The following is a 19,295-nucleotide window of genomic DNA, read 5'->3' as shown; positions in this document are numbered from 1 at the left end:
CCAATTCACATCTCAACTGAAGGCATATTTTCTTTGCTGTATATACTTTCTGCTTTCCCCCATTCCCCTCAGATTTCTCCAATTTCATTTTTAATTGCTGAAAACCATTCTTGGAGATGGTTGATGGAAGTCATACAAAATTAAATTGCCATTATACTCCCAGACTATATTTTTACTAACTGTGGTCAACAGCACAGTCTCCAAAGAATACTTCTTGAAGAAAAAAGTGTTTTTGGTCATGTCCAGCACACCTACCCTGAACTTGGTGAGCTGGGCAGCAGAAGGTAATTCTGTTTTGCTGAGGATTTCAAAACCCAGAATGAAAATAGACCATTTAAAATTTTTCCACAAAAGGAAATGGGGCCCCAATGTCAGGGTGGCCCAGCTGGTAGGCTGTCCCAAAACTGCAAATGCTGGAAGCCCTAAAATCCCCTATGCTGAGGCAATCTGGCTGTTGAGATGCCAGATGAAACTAGTGGCGGGCAAGTTTTGAAACACAGGACTCTGCACAGGGACTCTGAAAGTTTCAACAGCTTCTTCCTGTTCACTATGCTGCCCAACCCACAATGGTTCTGGGAGGCTGTATGCTGTAACAATAGCATAACCTCTGCCTGTGTTCTGTTAGAGCTTCATCAAAAAAATCAAACCTTTTCCACAAAACATTTCAAATCGCAACTAAAGAAGTCTTCATCAAGAGGACAGCTGTGGAACAATGGTAGGACACAATCCAAAAATGCTAGTGCAGAAATAGCCTCAGGGAATGAGGCAGTGAGAGAGACCTCTTTCAACTTAGGTCTTCCTCAGATAATGAAAATAATAAGCATTGTCCCTCCCGCAATGTGATCACTGAGGCTTGTGCAGCATATGCTTCTCCTAAAATGATGGAAAAGAAAAGATTTTTTATTCCATTTTAACAAGAATTTTATCCCTTATTACCTTTTATTGAAGTTACACTATATATGCTGTTACATCCAGCTGCCAAATTCATGGGGCTAGATTTTCTCTTGGCTTGTGCCAGCTAAAGTTATTTACATGAGGGCAGAGCAGCAAAAACACAAGCATGAACTATTACCATATCACAACTGTATATGTATTATTCACCTATTTACATAAATTATAATCACAGAGTCAAAGCTAGAAGCAGGACCAAAAGTTCAGAAAATCCTACATTTTGTATAGAACCCCAGATATTCTTTGCTGAGAGGAACAAAAAATTCATTACCATCAGTACAATACACATCTTAGCAATTATTTTATCTAACTTTTTGTAAGAGTATACTTGCTATATTGGCTGACATACTCATAGAATCAAAGAAAAGTAGGGCTGGAAGGGACCTCAGAAGGTCATCTAGTCCAGAAATGTCAAATTCATTCAGCTCCATAGGCCAAATGAGCATCCCTGGGCTGCAGGTCAGACTAGCCAGACTGACCTCCTTTGCAGTACCCACAGCACTGGGTCCAGCCTGTGCACACACAGCATACAGTGGCTCCCAGGGCTGGCATAGGGTGCACGCTGTTCCACAGCATATGGGCAGGCAGCACAGGGCCAATCTGGGGTGCCACATGCAGCTGTGTCCTGGACCTGCTGTGTCACATGCAGCATTGGGTCCAGCCTGCGCACCATGGACAGCTCATGCCCCATGCCAGCCCATGCACGCACAGCAAGCCCCAGTGCCAGAACATGCTGCACATGGAGCTGGACCCAGTGCTGCACATAACACAGAGGGTCCAAGGTGCAGGTTACATGTGTCATCCTGGACTGACCCCATGCTGTCTGCAGCCCAGAATCCAACCCATGCAGTGCCGCAGTGCCACACCCATGCTGTCCTCCTGAGTCCAGCCTCGTGTACTGTAGGCAGCGTGCACCATTCTGGGGCTCACTGTGCATGCAGCCCCCAGGGCTGGCATGGGGTGCACACTGCCCACAGCACACGGGCTGTATCCAGTGCTGCATGTGGCACATAGTCTAGGACGCACATGGTCCTGCGGCCCCCTGGGCTGTGTGCAGCATGCGTGGCGCCAGGTCCAACCCACACACAGCATGTAGCATGCAAGGTGGAGGCCAACGCATGGGGTCAGTCCAGACACCCATAGGTCAGATCATATGGTAAAATGTGCTAGATCTAGCCGGTGGGCCATATGTTTAACACCTGTGATCTAGTCCAACACTATGCTCAAGGCAGGATCATCCATGAGTAAACTATTTCAAGCTAAGTGTTATCTAACCTGCTCTTAGAAACTTCTAAGGAAGGAGTTTCCACAACTTGCTGGGTTTGAATGTTTAACCAAGTTCATAGCAAGAAAGCTCTGCTCTTCCTAATTTACAACCTAAATTTCTCAGGCTGCACTTCAAAAACATTGTTCTTTGTTCTGTCTTCTACAGACACAGAACAGTCTGTCTCTATCCTTTTTTTTAATTGCCCTTCAGGTATTTTAAGACTTATCAAGCCCCTCTCAGTCTTTTCTTTTCCAGACTAAATAACCTTAGCTCTTTCAGCCTTCCCTTGTAAGTCCTGTGCTTCCCAGGCCTATGGTCATTTTTGTCACTCTATATTGGACTTTCTAATTTGTCTACATTTTTCTTGAAACATGGAGCCCAAAACTGGACACAATACTTTTAGTGAGACTCACTAGTGCCGAACAGATCGGCACTAATGCAAGGATCATCTTCCTTGATTTGCAAGTGACATATCTATTAATACAGTTGAGTATGCTATTAGCTTTTTTTGTAACAAGACCTTCAAGATGACATAGTGACTAGAGAAGGAACAGGGAAGGGCAACAAAGATGATCGGGTGTATGAAAATGGTCTTCCGTACAATGAGAGACTGAATGCCAAAGATGATCAGGTGTATGCAGTGTCTTCCATACAACGAAAGACAGAATAGACTAGGACTTTTCTTCTTGGAAAACAGATGCCTAAGAGGCGATGTGAAAGAGCTTGAAAAAGTGACTAGGGTAACTTCTCTGGGAACCCATCAGTCAGCCTCAAGATCTCCTATCAGGTAGATTGTTTCTTGTTTACTGGCCAGCTGAGCAGTAAAGGAAAGGGCAAAAAAATTGATTTATTATAGTTCAGTCTTGTTGTATGGCCAAGATAGACCTGGTCAAATGTTACTGTTCCTCTACCAGTTTTTACATAGTGCATCAGAGGCTTTATAAAGCAAATGACTATAGGCTTAATGACACAGATAAAGCTTATGAATTTTGATGTATGTTATGAATTATAGGGACAGATTTCCCAAATTGCTTCCAAGGGGTATTTTCTGATGTTATCTTGAGTCATGAGGATTTGACGTACAACTCGTGCAGGAGTTGTATGTCAGGAGTTGAGAATAAACCCAGCAAATATGCAAATAACTTTATAGGTGGGGGGGTTAAATTTTACTCAGATCATAGAAGCCCTTTTTACACTAAGGTAAGTTCATTTACCTCCAAAGAATTAATTTGTTGACTCTGGTCCATTGTGATGATACAATTACTTAACCCTGTAAACCTTGCTTTTAAAGAGAAGGCTTTAATGTTTTAAGCTGCCATTTCCCTTCCTGTTTTCAGTTTCTGTTTAGTTTTTATTTATTGCTTTGTATTTTGCTACTATTGCATTAAACAATAAGATGGTTAGTAGCTTCCCTTTTCTCACTGGAAGATAATTTCAATTTAGTTGCACCCTGCTGAGAGTAATTTGGTGAGAAACTAGTTGGCAGTGTGTTCTCAGTTTTCATTTGCCTCTCTCTTTTTCTCTCTCTCTCTCTGAAAGATCTAAAAATATTCCTCTTACAGGAAATGTTTTTCATTCTGTTATGTCTTTTGCTTCCCATAGGAGGTATTACTTTTAATTTACTGAATAAACTTTTTGAAATATGTTTCAAGAGTGCTTAGGCACAATAGGATCCTAGGGTAAGCTATCCAAAAGATCTCACCTTCTCCTATTTTAAGAACAGATATAATCTTTTTATATTGACTTTAATCACTGGGAATGGGTAATGCTTATATCAGATATGAAAGTTTAAAGATCAAGAACCAAATCTACTTGCCTATGGTTTGCCTTAAGATTAATGCATGTGCACTTCTTAAATTTCATGCTTTTGTCTGATGTTACATTTTTGTTCTTTCCTAAATTATGAAGAAAGCTTTTTTTCCCCCTCTTCCTTAAAAAGAATCATGGCCAAACATTTAACCACAATTGCATTAGCGTAATTTCTTTTGTGGGGTGTGTGTGTATACATAGAATGGCTTAACTCTCCTAACATCCTGCTTGGAAGTCAAGTGTATTTGGTTGTTAATTTAATATAGATGATATGGAGTATTGTGCATATTTGGGAGTGACATTCTTATAAACCAAAAGACCCTATCTGCTCTACATTACAGTAAACTGAATTGTTAGGATATTCTGTGACCAGTTAATAACACTGTTTTCTGACAAAGTACATGGTTTGACTTGCCTGCTACAACTTTACTGTACTGTCTGTAGCTGAGCCACATTTGTCTGCTTTGAATGAGCTGCTTAACCAGGGATGTTATAAGAATATGCAACCATTTACTTTATAGCTTTGCAGAGTGAAGAAGTTGCCAAACTGATTACACATGCACAGATGGACAGATCTAGCTGCAATTCACAAATTTAGTACAAAAAGAAAAAATTGTAAACCTGTTTCACACAAGCAACCAAATGCTAGTACAGGTCAAAGCACTGCTAACTGCCATAATTATGGTGGTTTTTGCCCTTTGACGCAAGCCCTGTTGTGTTACGTAGGACTGGAAGGGATCTCCTGCTCCATCAGGTCCAGTCTCCTGCATTCATAAGCTATTAACTCACTCACTCACAGCTACAAATAATAATATCTGGAATAACAAAACACCCCTGGGACATGCCAGTGTATAAAATCTATGGAGATGAGTGCACTGCCAGTGCCTTGTCACTGCTACAGCAGATAAATAGTTAACATATGCTCAGACTATCCTAGGAAAATGACCATGCTTGTGCTACAGAGGAAGGCAAAAACTCCCACAGTCCATCCCAATCTGACTCTACCTGCTAATTTTAAATAGAAAAAAAAATGAATTACATGAGTCAGGTATTTCTTTAGTCCTGTCTTGTTCATTTACAAGGAGTGTATACAATTCCCTGAACGCAGTAGGAACAAACAGAATTTCTGATTTTTACGTTCAGAAATCTGAACCTGCTTTCCAGCCAGAAGAATGCTCAGCCTTTCAGATATCTTCTGGTTTCACTCTGCCTCTTTAGAATTCCCATTGGTAACTGAACTAAATACAGTACCGATGAAACTACTGTAAATTGGATATATAACTGGTTGGTCCTCATGCTCAAAAAGTAGTCATCAATGGCTTGATGCATAGTTGGAAGTAGGTATTGAGTGGGTTTCCCCAGGAGTCTGTCGTTTGTTTGATATTGTTTAGTATCTTCATTAATGATTTGGAAAATGGGATTGAGTGCACATTTAGCAAATATGCAGATGATTCCAAATGGGGTGGAGTTGCAGACACTCTTGAGGGTAGGATTAGGATTTAGAACAACCCTGTAAACTGGAGAAATTGTCCAAAATCAATCAAATGAAATTCAGTAAGGACAAGTGCAAAGTCCTCTCCTTAGAATGAAACGGTCATAGGCACAAATATAGACTGTGGAATGACTGGCTAGGCTGCAGTACTTCAAGAAAAGACATGAGGGGTTTTGAGAACCATAAGATGAATATGAGTCAACAGTATGGTCTAGTGCCTGTACTGTTCAACATCTTCATCAGCGACTTGGATGAGGGGGTGAAAAGCACCTTGTTCAAATTCATGGATGACACTAAGATGTGGGGAGAAGTGGGCACACTAGAAGGGAGGGACAGGCTGCACTCTATGTCATCTTGAAGGTCATTGATGAGGACATTGAACAAAAATGGCCCCAGGACCGGTGCCTAAGGCACTCCACTTAATACTGGCTATCAACTAGGTGCTCCAGCCAGTTTTCTATCCACACTACAGTCCATTCATCCAGCCCATACTTCCTTAGCTTGCCTGGGAAAATGTTGTGGGAGACTGTATCAAAAGCCTTGCTAAAATCAAGGTGCACCACATCCACTGGTCTCCCTGCACCCACAGAGCCAGTCTTCTCATAGAAGGCAATCAGCTGGTCAGGTATGACTTGCCCCTGGTGAATCGATGCTGACTGTTCCTAATCACTTTCTCCTCCAAGTGCTTAGGAATGGATTCATTGAGAATCTGCTCCTTGATTTTTACAGGGACTGAGATGAGGCTGACTGGTCTGTAGTTCCCTGGATCCTCCTTTTTCCCTTTCTTATATATAGGCACTATATGTGCCCTTTTCCAATCACCGAGGACCTCTTCTGATTACCATGAGTTTTCAAAGATGATGGTCAATGGCTCTGCAATCACATCAGCCAACACCTTCAGCACCCTTGGGGGCACCCCATCCAGCCCCATGGACGTGTATACATCCAGCTTTTCTAAGTAGTTCCTAACCTGTTTTTTTACCACTGTTGGCTGCTCACCTCCTTCCCAAACTATGCTGTCAGGTACAGTAGTCTGGGAGCTGCCATTTCCTGTGAAGACTGAGGCAAAAAAAGGCATTGAGCACTTCAGCCTTTTCTGCATACTTGTAGAAATCCTTTTTGTTACCCATCACATCCCTTGCTAGCTGCAACTCCCATTGCATTTTGGCCTTCCTGCCTTCATCCCTGCATGTCCTAGCAATGCTCTTATATTCTTCCCTAGTTATTTGTCCAAGTTTCCACTTCTTATAAGCTTCCTTTTTGTGACTTAGTTTACTGAAGAGTTCCCTGCTAAACCAAGCTGGTCTTCTGCCATACTTGCTAGTTTTCCTGCACATCAGGATGGTTTGTTCCTGTACTCTCAGTAAGGCTTCCCTAAAGTACAGCCAGCTCTCATGGACTCCTCTCCCCTCAGTCTGGCTTCCCAGGAGATTCTGCCCATGAGTTCCCTTAGTGAGTTGAAGTCTGCTTTTCTGAAGTCCAGGGCCCTTACTCTGCTGCTCTCCATCCTTCCTTTAATTTACTGTGCCTTAATACCAGTGTACATGTAGTCTGTCACACTTTACTGCAAGGTAATTAGTCAACTCCACAGTAACGTGCATGCATAGATGCACCTAACTTGAGCTAATTGCTGAAGGAGCTAGCATTCGTTTCAAGACAGAGTTAATTGACCTACCAGATGAACGAAGCCCAGAGGGGTACCAGACATCAGGTTGCAATACCACACCATGCAACCAATACAATACTCAGGTGAGTGCTAAGCAGTAAGAGCTCATTTGTTCCATAAAAAACACCACTATCTAAACAATTGTTTAATAACAGCCCCTTGTTTTCAACAACAGTAGAACAGTTACATACCTTACAGTAAATATTCTTCCAGGAAAGTTACAATCAAATGAAAAAAATAGGTCATGTATTTGTATAATCCTGAATCATCCTTATGGTAAAGAAAGATACAAAAATAGAAATGGCTTTGAAGGAACACAAAATATGCATACAATAGTGAATAGAAAAGGTTCAGCAATAAATGTAACAAGTAATAGCTACAATGACTAGTACCAAAAGAGATTTAGGGTGCCTATACACATGCTCCAACACATTCTAATTAAAAGCATCAGAGGAGACTTGATTAATTGAGTCAGCTGGAGCATTCTAATTAGAATGCTCCACCATGCTTAAGCATTACATGTATTTAGCATTCACATTTCAAAAAGGCAATGAGGAAGGCTTTAACTAAAGCTCATCAAATGAGCTTTAAAGCACCCCCACCGCCATTTTGAAATGTGGGATATTGAATACACTTGATGCTAGAGTGTTTTAATTAGAGTGGCTGTGTGGGAGTTACTCTAATTAACCCTCCCTCCACCTCAGATCATGTGTACAAACACCCTTAAGGTCCATGTTTCCTTCCACACCTTAAGTTTCCATGCATCAGGTTTATTCTAGTCACCACACATCTTTTATGTTCTGGGATTTAACAGTACACATTTACCCAAAAAAACAAATATGGGCAATATTAAATGTGTGCAATTATGCTAAACTAATGTTGGTATTGTAATCTTAACTTTGGCATCTTCTAACATTACAGTTTTAACTCTGCAGCTATGATAGTAATAGTTCCCGATAAAAAACAAGACTGAGGCTCTCATCATAGCTTCAGATAGTTCCTTGTTGGTTTGCATTATGATTGTATACATTCACAACAAAAAACAACACACACACTTACCTCTAGATAAACAGAATTAGCATCATGATATCACAAAATACAAAAAAAAGCAAGCTTCTAAAATAACTGTAGAGACTCTTTGCATTTGGGATATCCTACTCTTTTAGAAAGATTTGCTGTATTTCTTTGAGGAGACGGTTGAAATTTTCATCGTGAAAATTGCCCCACTTGTTGTTTCAGTCATAAAGATTACCCAGGAGACCAGGTATTTGGGCAAAGAAAATATGATGATATTACCAGGAAAGCAAAGCTTCAATGTAGTTGCTAAAGTATTTCAGTGGCTCAGAATTTATTTTATTTTAATTATTCCCCTATTCCTCTATCAAGATTTCAGGACTGATCCGTCTACCGTACACAAAGAAAAGTGCTATGACCTGGACCAGAAGGTGTTTTGGTCCTGACTAGTTTACCCAGTTCAGATACAAGTTAAAATTCAGCCTTTGGTTTAACTTGTGTTGGTGCTCTGCATCCACTGTGCAATGAGGATTCATGCCAAAATATAAAGGAAAAAGATCACTTACATGTGGATAATCATCAAAAGCCCTTCCTGCACTTCCTTATGGGAACAGATAAATTCTCCTGCAGCTAATGGGGAAAAAACCTTAGCACATCTCAAGGGGGGAAAAGGGACATATACCTCAACATATGAATGAGCATTGTAGGAACAGTGAAGAGATAAATCACTCGGATCAATTACGTAGTAATGAATCCGCTATAAGACTAGCCGGCACAGCATGTATGATTAGGAATCTAACTAAATTATAGCGAGGCAAAAGAAAATTTACAGGCTGCTCGTGGTGCCTGGCATCATTTTTATGGTCTTTTTGCAGCAGCCTCCCCCACTGCTAATTGACCCAAGAGACCCCACTCCTCGCAGCTGATTGGCCAGAAGGCCTGCCCATTGTGCAGCACCATCCCTTGCTCCTGATTGGCCAAGAGGGGCATGGCTGCACAAGGGCAACCCTCTCAGCCAATTAGCACAGAGGGATGGGGGGCAAGTGGCAAATATCTTTGCTGCTCCTCTATAATTCTCATTCATATGTTGGGGTATATCTCCCTTTTTTACAAAAAATAAGGAGAAAGAATGCCTTAGCTACAGCTTCATTGCCTCACCCAGGATCTTTCAAAAATAAAACAGCACATATGCATCCGACAAGAATTCTTTATATAATGTAAAAGAGTATAGGAAAACAACTCTCCATCCGTCCAAATTTTTTCTGTGGAGTAACCTGTAAGGAAGATTTTTATTTATATATCATATACAGAGGTTGAATGAAGGAAGATAAATTATAAAATGACTCTCCTGATCTAAAACAATACTTTTGAGTGAACAGTACATGAAATGCAGGTCGATCAAGTTCAAAATCAAGTGTAAATTACTAATGCTTAAAGTTTTAATCCTGTAACTACATGGATGTGACTTCTACTTTCTCATATTATTATGCATTATCAAGTTACTTCTCCATCCAATTATCAATGGTACCAGGGTCTAGAAAGCTCTATGGTTTGAGTATCTCTTTTTCTATCTAGATATTTCTAACTATTCATTATCACTTTAGTTTTATAACTTCTGAGCAAGGGACTTAAAAAATCCAATTGCAAATACATCAAAACAGAACAAGAAACTCTGGCAAGCAAGGTGATAGGCATAGGTGACCCAAACCATTGATTTAGCTTTTATTGTTACAATATTAAGCGACTGACTCCTAAGGGTGGTGAGCTCCCCCCAGCTTCCAATAACTGAACCTGGACTTTGAATGTTCAAAACTTCTGTAAATCATGCCTTAAATTTTCACCCCTTCTGGCTGTAAAGATGAGTTGTGAATCAATTAAACTAAAGCCATGTTGTTCTGCAGACTGTCCCTGCATTTATTTATAGTTTTGCCAATAAGCAGTTGAGAGTGACAACAGCAAAACTAGTTTATTGGTCTGCCTCTTTTCAAAACCCAAAGGACAGCAGGCAAACTGACAAGAAAAAACTCAGTTTTCACTCTTGTTATCCGAAGAAGTTCTAAAAAGTGACAAAGTCAAGCAGTAATCCTGTTCATGAAAGAAAAATACCTAAATCAATCAACTGATTGATAGAGTGCTAGAGAGACAGACTCATCCAATACATGGGAGCAGACAAAAGAAAAAACTGGGTAAACTAACCTAATTTCTCAGTTATCCAAAACCTTTGGTAAAGAAGTGGGAGAAGAAATCTCCTTTTCCCTCCCAAGAGCTAGAAGGGCAAACAGAAAGGCTTCAGATCCAAGCAATATGAAGTTATTTATATAGCTTAATGAAATATCGTCCCTAGCTCTTTAACTTAGGTTTCTGTGGTGTCATAATGGTGTTGCCATTATTTTAACAACAGGTCTCACAAAAGGGCAAGGGCTACAGAGGGTTGTGCTTTGTTCATAAATAATACACAGAGTACTTTAAGGGAGCAACAAGACTATAATTTGAAGTATGTAGGGGAATCCTGGATTATGCTTTCCTCATCTACATCATAATAGACAGACTACCCAGAAGATACAAAAACGGAAGTTTCTCCCCACCACATCGCAAACTACCTATCTTTTGTGGTTTTGCGGGGAAGATATTACGTACAGTAAAAATGTTAAGTATAGAAAAATAAGCAGTGGACTTTAAAGTATTTGTATTATCTTTTTATGTTGTTTAATTACTGCTAGACTTTTCACATTGTAAATGAATTTTAGGCATTAAGATTATATAGCTTAATAAGCTGTGATCTTGCAAATGCTTCCATGCATCTTTCATTTCCATAAAACCATTCACACATTTAACCTGAAGTACACATATCAACATTTAAAGGTTTAGCTTTAAGTAATCATCAAGCATTTTTACCCATTTTTTCACAGGTATTCAGTTTACCTACAAAGCCATTTAGTCATATATGAAATATTTAATTAAATAAAAAGTCATCATAATTAAAAATCAGAATTTAAAAAAAATCCATGGGACGTCTGCAACTGATTTAGAACCAGGATGTATTTACTAAGTAGAGCGTATATGACCATGAAACAGAAATGTGAAACTGTCGTGATACCCCTCTGCAATAACAAACCTACTAAAAATACTCCCTGCTAGTTATGAAGCATTATTATAAATCTGAATATCAAACACAGTTGGAAAGCAAAAGTTGAAAAATAAAATGATGAAACCACCACAAAGTTATAGGGGTCTTTTTATGCAACTCTTTCAAGCCAGCTGAGATACTGGATCAAAAACTAGCAACCTTAAAAATCAAATGCCTGTATATGAAAATTTGGCTAGTGTAGCTTACTACTGAAGTCTAAGTCACCATATACTTTTGATATTTTATTAAAGATATTTGTGAATGTAAATTTCTTCAAGAACAAGTATCAACATTCAGAAATTATTAGTGCTATAAAAAGAGTCTGTATAAAATTCCAAGGCCAAACAGTTAAAACAAAAAGATAAAGTTAACATTCTTCCCTTAGCTTGGCTTCACATAAAGAATTATTATAGAAATCTATGACCAGTGGGCAATTCCACTCACAGTATGTTCTGTACAGTGTAAAAAGACTTGAGCAGGTTGCTGCTAACTCTGAATAACCACCTGCTAAAGAGACAAGATTTGGGGATCCTACCTGCAGGCATGCCAGTGCACTACACACAATGCAACTCTACAAGGGCTCTTGACATGCTAGAACATAGCGTGATTTCAGACAGACTAGGACAACGGGGGTGGGCAACCTTCTCGGCAACAAATCAGCACCTTACTGTTTCCAAGTGCCACTTCAATCTCTTTCACTTACCTCCTCTGTTGCTCAGCTTTCTGTTCCCCGTCTTGTGCTCCCATCCCAAGCTGCCACTCAACTTTCTACTTTCTGCCTGTGATGCCTGCCTGATTTGATGCTCTGCTTTCTGTTCCCTGCCCCTAACACCAGGACAGTGTTGCCTGTCCCGTCCCCAGTCTGCTGCATGCTACACACAAAGGCTACCTGAGCCAGCTGTGGCACCCATGCCACAGGCTGACCACCCCTAGACTAGATATCCTTTTCCAACATTTGCTCTAATATCTACTATTCGATTTGAAGATAAGTCCATTGATCATCCATCACCTTCCCTTTCTCATTAAGCAGCTCAGTTACAGCTTCAAAGCTACTGCTAGGAGGACAACATTTCTTCCCATCGTACATGTAGGGAAACTCCCACTTTGCAATGTATACCTAGAGAAATTCTTGCCAAAATGTGTAATTATATTTAAGATGTCATAGCAAAGCTAATGCAAAAACAGTATTTGCAACAGTAAAATCATTTTTCTTTTTTTTTCATGGTCAGTTTCGGCCTACAACAGATTTTTACAGCTGAGTAAACTCTTTCCCACTCTGAACATCATTGTTCAATCTGACAAAGTCTCAACTATTGATGTGCTACCAAGACTACAATAATTTAAGTAATGATGCCTCTAAAAGTTACAATATTAGAAATAATTACCTCATATTCACCCATTCAGAACATTCCCTAATAACACTCCATATGCGAGTCCGAGCATGTTTATTTTACCGTAGATCTGTTCGTGTATTGTAAAAGCAGAATTCTCTATTACCCAAGTCCTTTATTATTAAAGAACAGCTATAAAAGAATTCAACATGTTCTTTTCTAAAAAACAAAAAAACAAAACCTATTTTCTGACAAGCCTAAATTGAATTCTGCTTACAAAAGATTAATTAAGTGAATGTCAATGAATAGGAGTTTTAACAGGCTCTGGGAATATAATTTAGACTACTTATACACATTGTTACAGAAATGTACGTTTTTATTGTTGAAGATGATATGGTGACACATATGTGTGTGTTCCTCTAAAACTCTGTCCTCACCAAAATAAAGATTTCTCCAAAGTATAAATGATTCTTTTTCATTAACATAAACAACAGAGTATTTTAAAATACTTAACAGTATTCAAATTTCATAGAATCAAATAAAAACCTGGAAAAAACAGCATGATAACAAACGAGATCATAGGATCGCAGGAGGGTAGGCTGGAAGGGAGCTTACAAGACCATGCAGCCCAGTGTACTGCTCAAGCCAGGATTATTCTGACTAAACCATCCCAGCCAAGTGTCTGTCTAACCTGTTCTTGAGAATTTCCAGAGATGGAGATTCCACAACTTCCCTGGCTAGTCTTTTCCAACGCCTGACAACCCTTGTAGTCAGAAAGTCCCAACCTAAATTCCCTCTGCTGTAGCTGGAGGCCATTACTCTTAGGCCTGTCCTCTATAGCCACAAAGAAGAGTCCTGTATTCATCCTCTCTATAACTAACCTTCAGATAATTTGAAGACTGCTATTAAATCCCCTTTCAGTCTTCTCTTCTCCAGACTAAATAAATCTATCTGTTTCAGCCTTTCCGCATAAGGCATGCTTCTCAGGCCTCTAATAATTTTTGTTGATCCCTGCTGGACTCTTTACAATCTGTCTACATTTTTCTTGAAGTATGAGGCCCAAAACTAGAGACTCCAGGTAAGGGCTCACCACTGCTGAATAGAGTCAAAGAATCACTTCCCATGATTTGCAAGTGACACTCCTGCTAATACAACCCAATAAACTGTTGGCCTTTTTCGCAACAAGGGAACACTATTGGCTCATATTCAGATTCTGGTCACTGTGACTCCCAACCCCTCTGTAGTACTACAGCCTAGCCAGTCATTCCCCAGTAATTTTCCATGAAATTATTTTGTCCCAAGTGCTGGACTTTGCACTTGTCCTCACTGAATCTCACCTTATTGATTATGGACCATTTTTCTAGCTGATCCAGGACATTCCGGATCCCAACCCTACCCTCCAGTGTCTGAAATTCTACCTAACTTGGTGGAGCTTAGCAAATTTGCTAAATGTGTGCTCAATCCCATCATCCAAATCATTAATGAAGGTATTAAACACTGAGCCCATGAGGAATCCCACTTGATACCTCCTGCCAACTATATATTGAGCCACTGCTGACTACTTCTTGAGCACAATGATCTAGACAGTTATGTATCCATTTTACAACACCTTTTTCTAGCCTGTATTTCCTTAGCTTAATGAGAATATCATGGGAGACAATGTCAAAAGCCTTGCTAAAGTCAATGTAAGTCACATCTACTACACTCTCTCCATCCAAAGAGCCTGTCACCTTATCATACAAAGAAATCAGTAGGCCAGGCATGACTTGCTCCTGGTGAATCAATGCTGGCTGTCTCTGATCACCGGAAGGTGCTTCACAATAGATTCCTTGAGCACTTGCTCCATGATCTTTCCAGGTGCTGAGGTCAGGCTGACTGGTCTGTAATTCTCCAGATCATCCTTCTCCCCATTCTTAAAGATAGGCACTATATTTTCCCTTTTCCAATCATCCAGGATATCACCTGACCTCCATGAGTTCTCAAAGATAGCTAATGGCTCTGAAATTACCACAGTCAATTCTCCTTATCCTCTAGGATGCATCCCATCCACCACTGCCAACTTGGAAGTGTCTAGGTTCTCTAAGCAATTCCTGACCTAGTAATAATAGCTCATTTACTCCTTCCACTAAAACAATATAACAACATGAAGAATAAAAATTAGAATCCTTAACTTGTTCTCCATTTCTCATGGGATAGAGTCCTAAGATCAATAATGAATGAAAACAAGATTCTTTAAGAGTACTGGAAATACACTGAATGATATTTTAAGCCTCTCTACTCTTTCACTTGCGGACAGCTGCACAGCCTCAAACCTGCAAAACACACCAGGTAGGCTGATCCTTCTCTCACACAATGTCCCAATTTGTTTCATGGGATTCTGTGAAGATGCAGGGATCTGCCTCTGAAGAGATCTTTGAAGAATCAGGGATCACAGTATGTCTAAATCCTTGGACCAGTTTAAACAGTCATGGGGGAAGTAGGAGCGGGGTAGAAGGGGACCTATAAAAACCTTAACTGACTTAGAAAGTTACACTTATGAAATCAGAACTCATCATATCAGGACACAGGGCCTTCCTACCCTTAGAGCACATTGTAACATTTAAAGATGAGATTCCTTTGTCTACTGTCTTGTGCACATTCTTGCTACTTACACTTACTCCCATACTTTATTTTGTGAATCTGCTTAATAAAATGTCTCAATTACTTGAAGTGTAAACATCTTCATTAAATAAATCAAAACATATTTAGCAAATGCAGAATAACTTCTGATCCAAACAATCACTGTTGCTGCTTTCCAAAGCCAAAATGATAAAGTGACTCGCATGCTGGAATGTTCAGCTATACTCCTGTCATCTCCAAGTGAGCAGCTCTGAAGTTGTTTGTATACAGCACTAAGAGCTTTTAGTGTTGAGAGCTTTTAAGTTTACTCGGGTTTTTTCACTTCTTACACTTATCTTTTACCTTCTTCTACCATGAAGGCTGAGAGGGGACCTGGGAGCAGCTTACCGCTATATTAGGGGAGTACATCAAGGAACTGGTGAACAACAGTTAATCAGGACAAAGCTGGTCCCAGCCCAGGACAAAGCTGCTCCCTTGGGTAAAACTAGGAGTAATGGCCACAAACTCCTGAAAGACCATTTCAGGCTCAATATTAGGAAAAACTTCTTCACAGCTAGGGTGTCCAGGCTATGGAATAAGCTCCCTCCAAAGGTGGTGCAATCTTCAAGAGGAGACTGGACAGTCACCTTGCTGGGGTCACCTGACCCCAGCTGTCTTTCCTGCTTGGTGCAGAGGGCTGGATCTTCTGAGATCCCTTCCAGCCTTACAATCTATGAAAGTTTTCAGCTTAGTTTTGAAATAGGTCATACTTGCATGAAACATTTTACTTACGGAGTCTACATCAGTATTTAAGATGTCACTAGTTGCTCTAGAAGCAGTTATTTATAAAGACAGAAACCTCACTCTACCTTATGATCTTAATTAAAATGTCTTCCTTCTAACTGCATTTCACATGCATCAAACACTATTGCAAGTGAACAGTTAACAAAGCAAAACCTACGCATCAAAAAAGAGAGCAGAGAGATATCCAATCATACAAGCTTTACAAGTAGAAGAAATAGTAAATCAATTTCCATAGCAATTACCATAAACTAAAAATGCCGTGTTCTTTCAATAAGTTTGTCCACCAGCTGTAACTGCAGTATACCTATGCAAGACATCCAAACAAAGTAAATAAACATTTGCATCGCTGAGCTGGATTCCTCTTCCTGTCTGGTCACTCCTCCTGGGATTTCAGCCTATCTGTGCTGTCAAATCAATCTGACATCCCTGGGCAGGAACACTGAAAATACATGTGCCTATTTTGTAAGGAAACCACTGTATGCTGAAGTTTATGAGGTGTTAAACTGGGAGGAAGAGTTTGACATGCCCAGTCCAACTATGTATGGTATCAACCTAAGAAATACCAAAGGCGTATGTTTTCCCCTGCTAACAAACACATCAACAGCTTTAACTTCATAGCTCTCGCATGTTGTTTGCAAAAGGATCCATGAAGCAGTGTATTTCTTTCAAGAACCCAGGACAGTGAGTGATTATAATTAGGAATGAAGGGCCTTGTGACACCTTTCGGTGCAAGCCGCACAAATGTTGATCAGTGTTAGTACTAGCTTAGAGTTCGGAGCAGCCACACTTTCAACTTGGGCACACATCTGTGAGGAGCGGCCACACCTTAACAGGAACTGGGTGCTGCGGATCGAAAGCTAATCCTGCCCTGGAATGGTGTAACTTTGAGCCGCTAGATAGCTTTAAGCCACTTCAAGGTGTTAATGTGTGGACAATCCAGGGGTTAAGCACTCCAGGAGCTGCCCAAAATTACTGTGACAATGCCCTACCATGGTTAATTCCCTCTGAGCAGGCATGCTTGCCTCTTCCTGAATGCAACGAGAGACAGAGAAAAACACCAGCAAGGGGCTTCATCTGGATGTGCCCAGCCACCTAGCTCAGTTCTGACAGAACACAGCAAAGACTTTCTCCCCCCATGGCACTTTCCATAGCTTATCCCAGGAGAGAAACACAAAGCTCCCTCAGCTCCCTCCAGGTGTGCTCTGCCAGACAGCTGTACCCACTCCCCCATCCTCTCTGGCAGGCCAAGAAGAGCACACACCCCAGCCCCTGGGCCTTCTGGCTAAGATCAAGTGAGACCAGGGGGAGGCATCTGAACCTCAAAGTCTCCTGGACTTCAACAAAGAGTGCCTGCCTGGATTTGGCAAGTATCCAGAGCCCCACACCTGTGGGCCTGGGAGTGAGGAGATGTTGGGGAGTAGACTTGTCCTGGGGCCATCTGCTGCCAAGAGGCCACATGGGCAGCCCCACTCCTGCTCCCACTCTCGGCCATCTGCAGGCAGCCACTGTCACAAATGCTACTAGGACAGGACGGGACAGGACACCCCACAGCAGAGAGGCAAGTGAGTGGCCAGAAGCCCATGCCCCCTGCAGGCACTGGGAGACCAGCTTCACAACACCAGCTAGGCTAAGGGGCCAGGTCAGGCCAGGGCCAGGACTGCCTTCACCTCAGCGGCATGCACACCCCCAGATGCGCCAGGGAGGCTGGGGGCAGCTTTCGAATTACCTTCCAACTCTTAGGGGAGCCTGTAGCCGTGGCAGGCAGAAAGAGTCACCACCACCTGAGTTGCAGGGCAGACTGGGGGGGCTCTCGTCTCTGACGGGGCAGCTTGGCCCCCCCATATATTTCAAACTGGGCCAGCCACAGCCCCCTGGCGGGCACAGAGGGAGCTCCCCCTTGCCTGTCCGGCACCTTCCTAGGGTGGCCATCATAGAGGATGGTTCGGTTGCCCTCTACTGATACGAAACCGGACGCCTTCACCTCTCTTGAAGAGAAAAACAGAGGCCGTCAAGGTGCCGGGCTTCCTATCACAGGAGGCCAGCGTAGCAGAAAACCGGACTGGCCCCTGTGGCGGCCACCCCACTGCCCTTCCACTCTCCCGTCTGCCCCATACATCTCAACCCCGCTACCCCGCTTCCCGGGCTTAAGGCTTAGGCTGGGGGGTCAGCCCTACCTCGGCTTTCCATACCACGCAGGCGGCGACGGGGGCGCCGGGCGGCGGCTGCCCCTTCCTCTGCTGCAGCCACCTCCGGGGCGAGAAAAGGCTGTTGGCGGGGCCGGGCGGGTCCCAGGCCGGGCTCCTCTTGCCGTAGTCGAAGTGGCAGGCGTCGTCGGGCGGCAGCGGGGTGCTGGGCGTGGAGAGCGAGGCGCCGCCGCCCCGCAGCAGCAGCAGAAGCGAGCGGGACGAGGCGGCGGCCAGGCAGTCCGCCCTGCCGCGGGGCAGGCGCCCGCCGCCCTCCGCCTCCTCGCGGCCCGCGCTGCCCACCAGCGCCGGGTCCAGGCTGCGGGTCTGGCGGAGCCGGCGCTTGCAGGGGCCCGGGGCGGCGGCCGCGGCCGGGGCCGGGGCCGAGCAGGAGAAGACGCTGTTGAGCAGGCTGTGCGCGGACATCGCGGCGCCGGGCGCTCAGGGCGGGCGGCGCATGGCGCTGCGGGGGGAGCGGACAAAGTGACATGCGAGCAGGGAGGGAGCCCGGAGCTGCCGTCCGTCCCCCACCCAGCTCCACTAGTGCAACATCCCCTCAGGCAGCCGAGCCCTGGATCCCGCCACAAGGAGCCAGCATTCAGCCCCCTCCCTCGGGAGCGGGGGTTCAAGCCCTCCCGCCCCCAGTGCGAGACTGCCCCCCGCGCAGAGCCAGGCGGGGTTTCGTGCCCGCCCCGCCCCGAGGGTACTTACGAGCCCCGGGCAGGAGCGAGGCGGCTCGGCTGTCTGCCGCGGCGTGCGGCGCTCAGGGCGGGCGATGCTGCGACCGGCTCCGCGCTGCCCCTCGCAGGCAGCATCCCGCAGGGCAGCGCGGCGGGGCCGGGAGGTGTCTGCCTGCCCCTGCGCACCCGGAGCCTGCGAGCGGCGACCGCCCCTGCCCCGGGCCGGCGGCTCTCTACCGTTTTGGGGACCAGGACCCATTTGGAAACACCGATGGCCAGTCCCCACTCAGTGCCCCTCGCTCCTGCCCCCAGGCCCCAGTGTGTGGGGGCAGCCCCTGGCAGGCTGGAGCTCTGCCAGCCTGCAAGGGAAAAG

At 43.3% G+C, this 19,295-nt stretch overlaps 1 protein-coding gene across 1 annotated transcript in view; it reads right to left on the bottom strand.

Moving 5' to 3' along the window:
- The window catches only part of ARHGAP6 (Rho GTPase activating protein 6), a 570,653-nt gene extending 551,622 nt beyond the window's left edge, over positions 1-19,031 (bottom strand). The window contains exons 1-2 of the mRNA XM_090063808.1: positions 18,954-19,031; positions 18,234-18,705 (exon numbers count right to left, since the gene is read on the bottom strand). Coding sequence (XP_089919934.1) covers positions 18,234-18,668 — 435 coding nt within the window. The 5' untranslated portion in view covers positions 18,669-18,705; positions 18,954-19,031. The remainder of the gene's footprint in view (positions 1-18,233; positions 18,706-18,953) is intronic.
- Between the last annotated feature and the right edge of the window lie 264 nt (positions 19,032-19,295).

The sequence above is a fragment of the Crocodylus siamensis genome, chromosome 1, assembly GCF_052110815.1.
Source record: "Crocodylus siamensis isolate JL-2025a chromosome 1, ASM5211081v1, whole genome shotgun sequence".
In the NCBI taxonomy this organism is placed as follows: Eukaryota; Metazoa; Chordata; order Crocodylia; family Crocodylidae; genus Crocodylus; species Crocodylus siamensis.
Note: the sequence above shows the minus strand (reverse complement) of the source record. Positions and strands in the feature narration are given on the sequence as shown.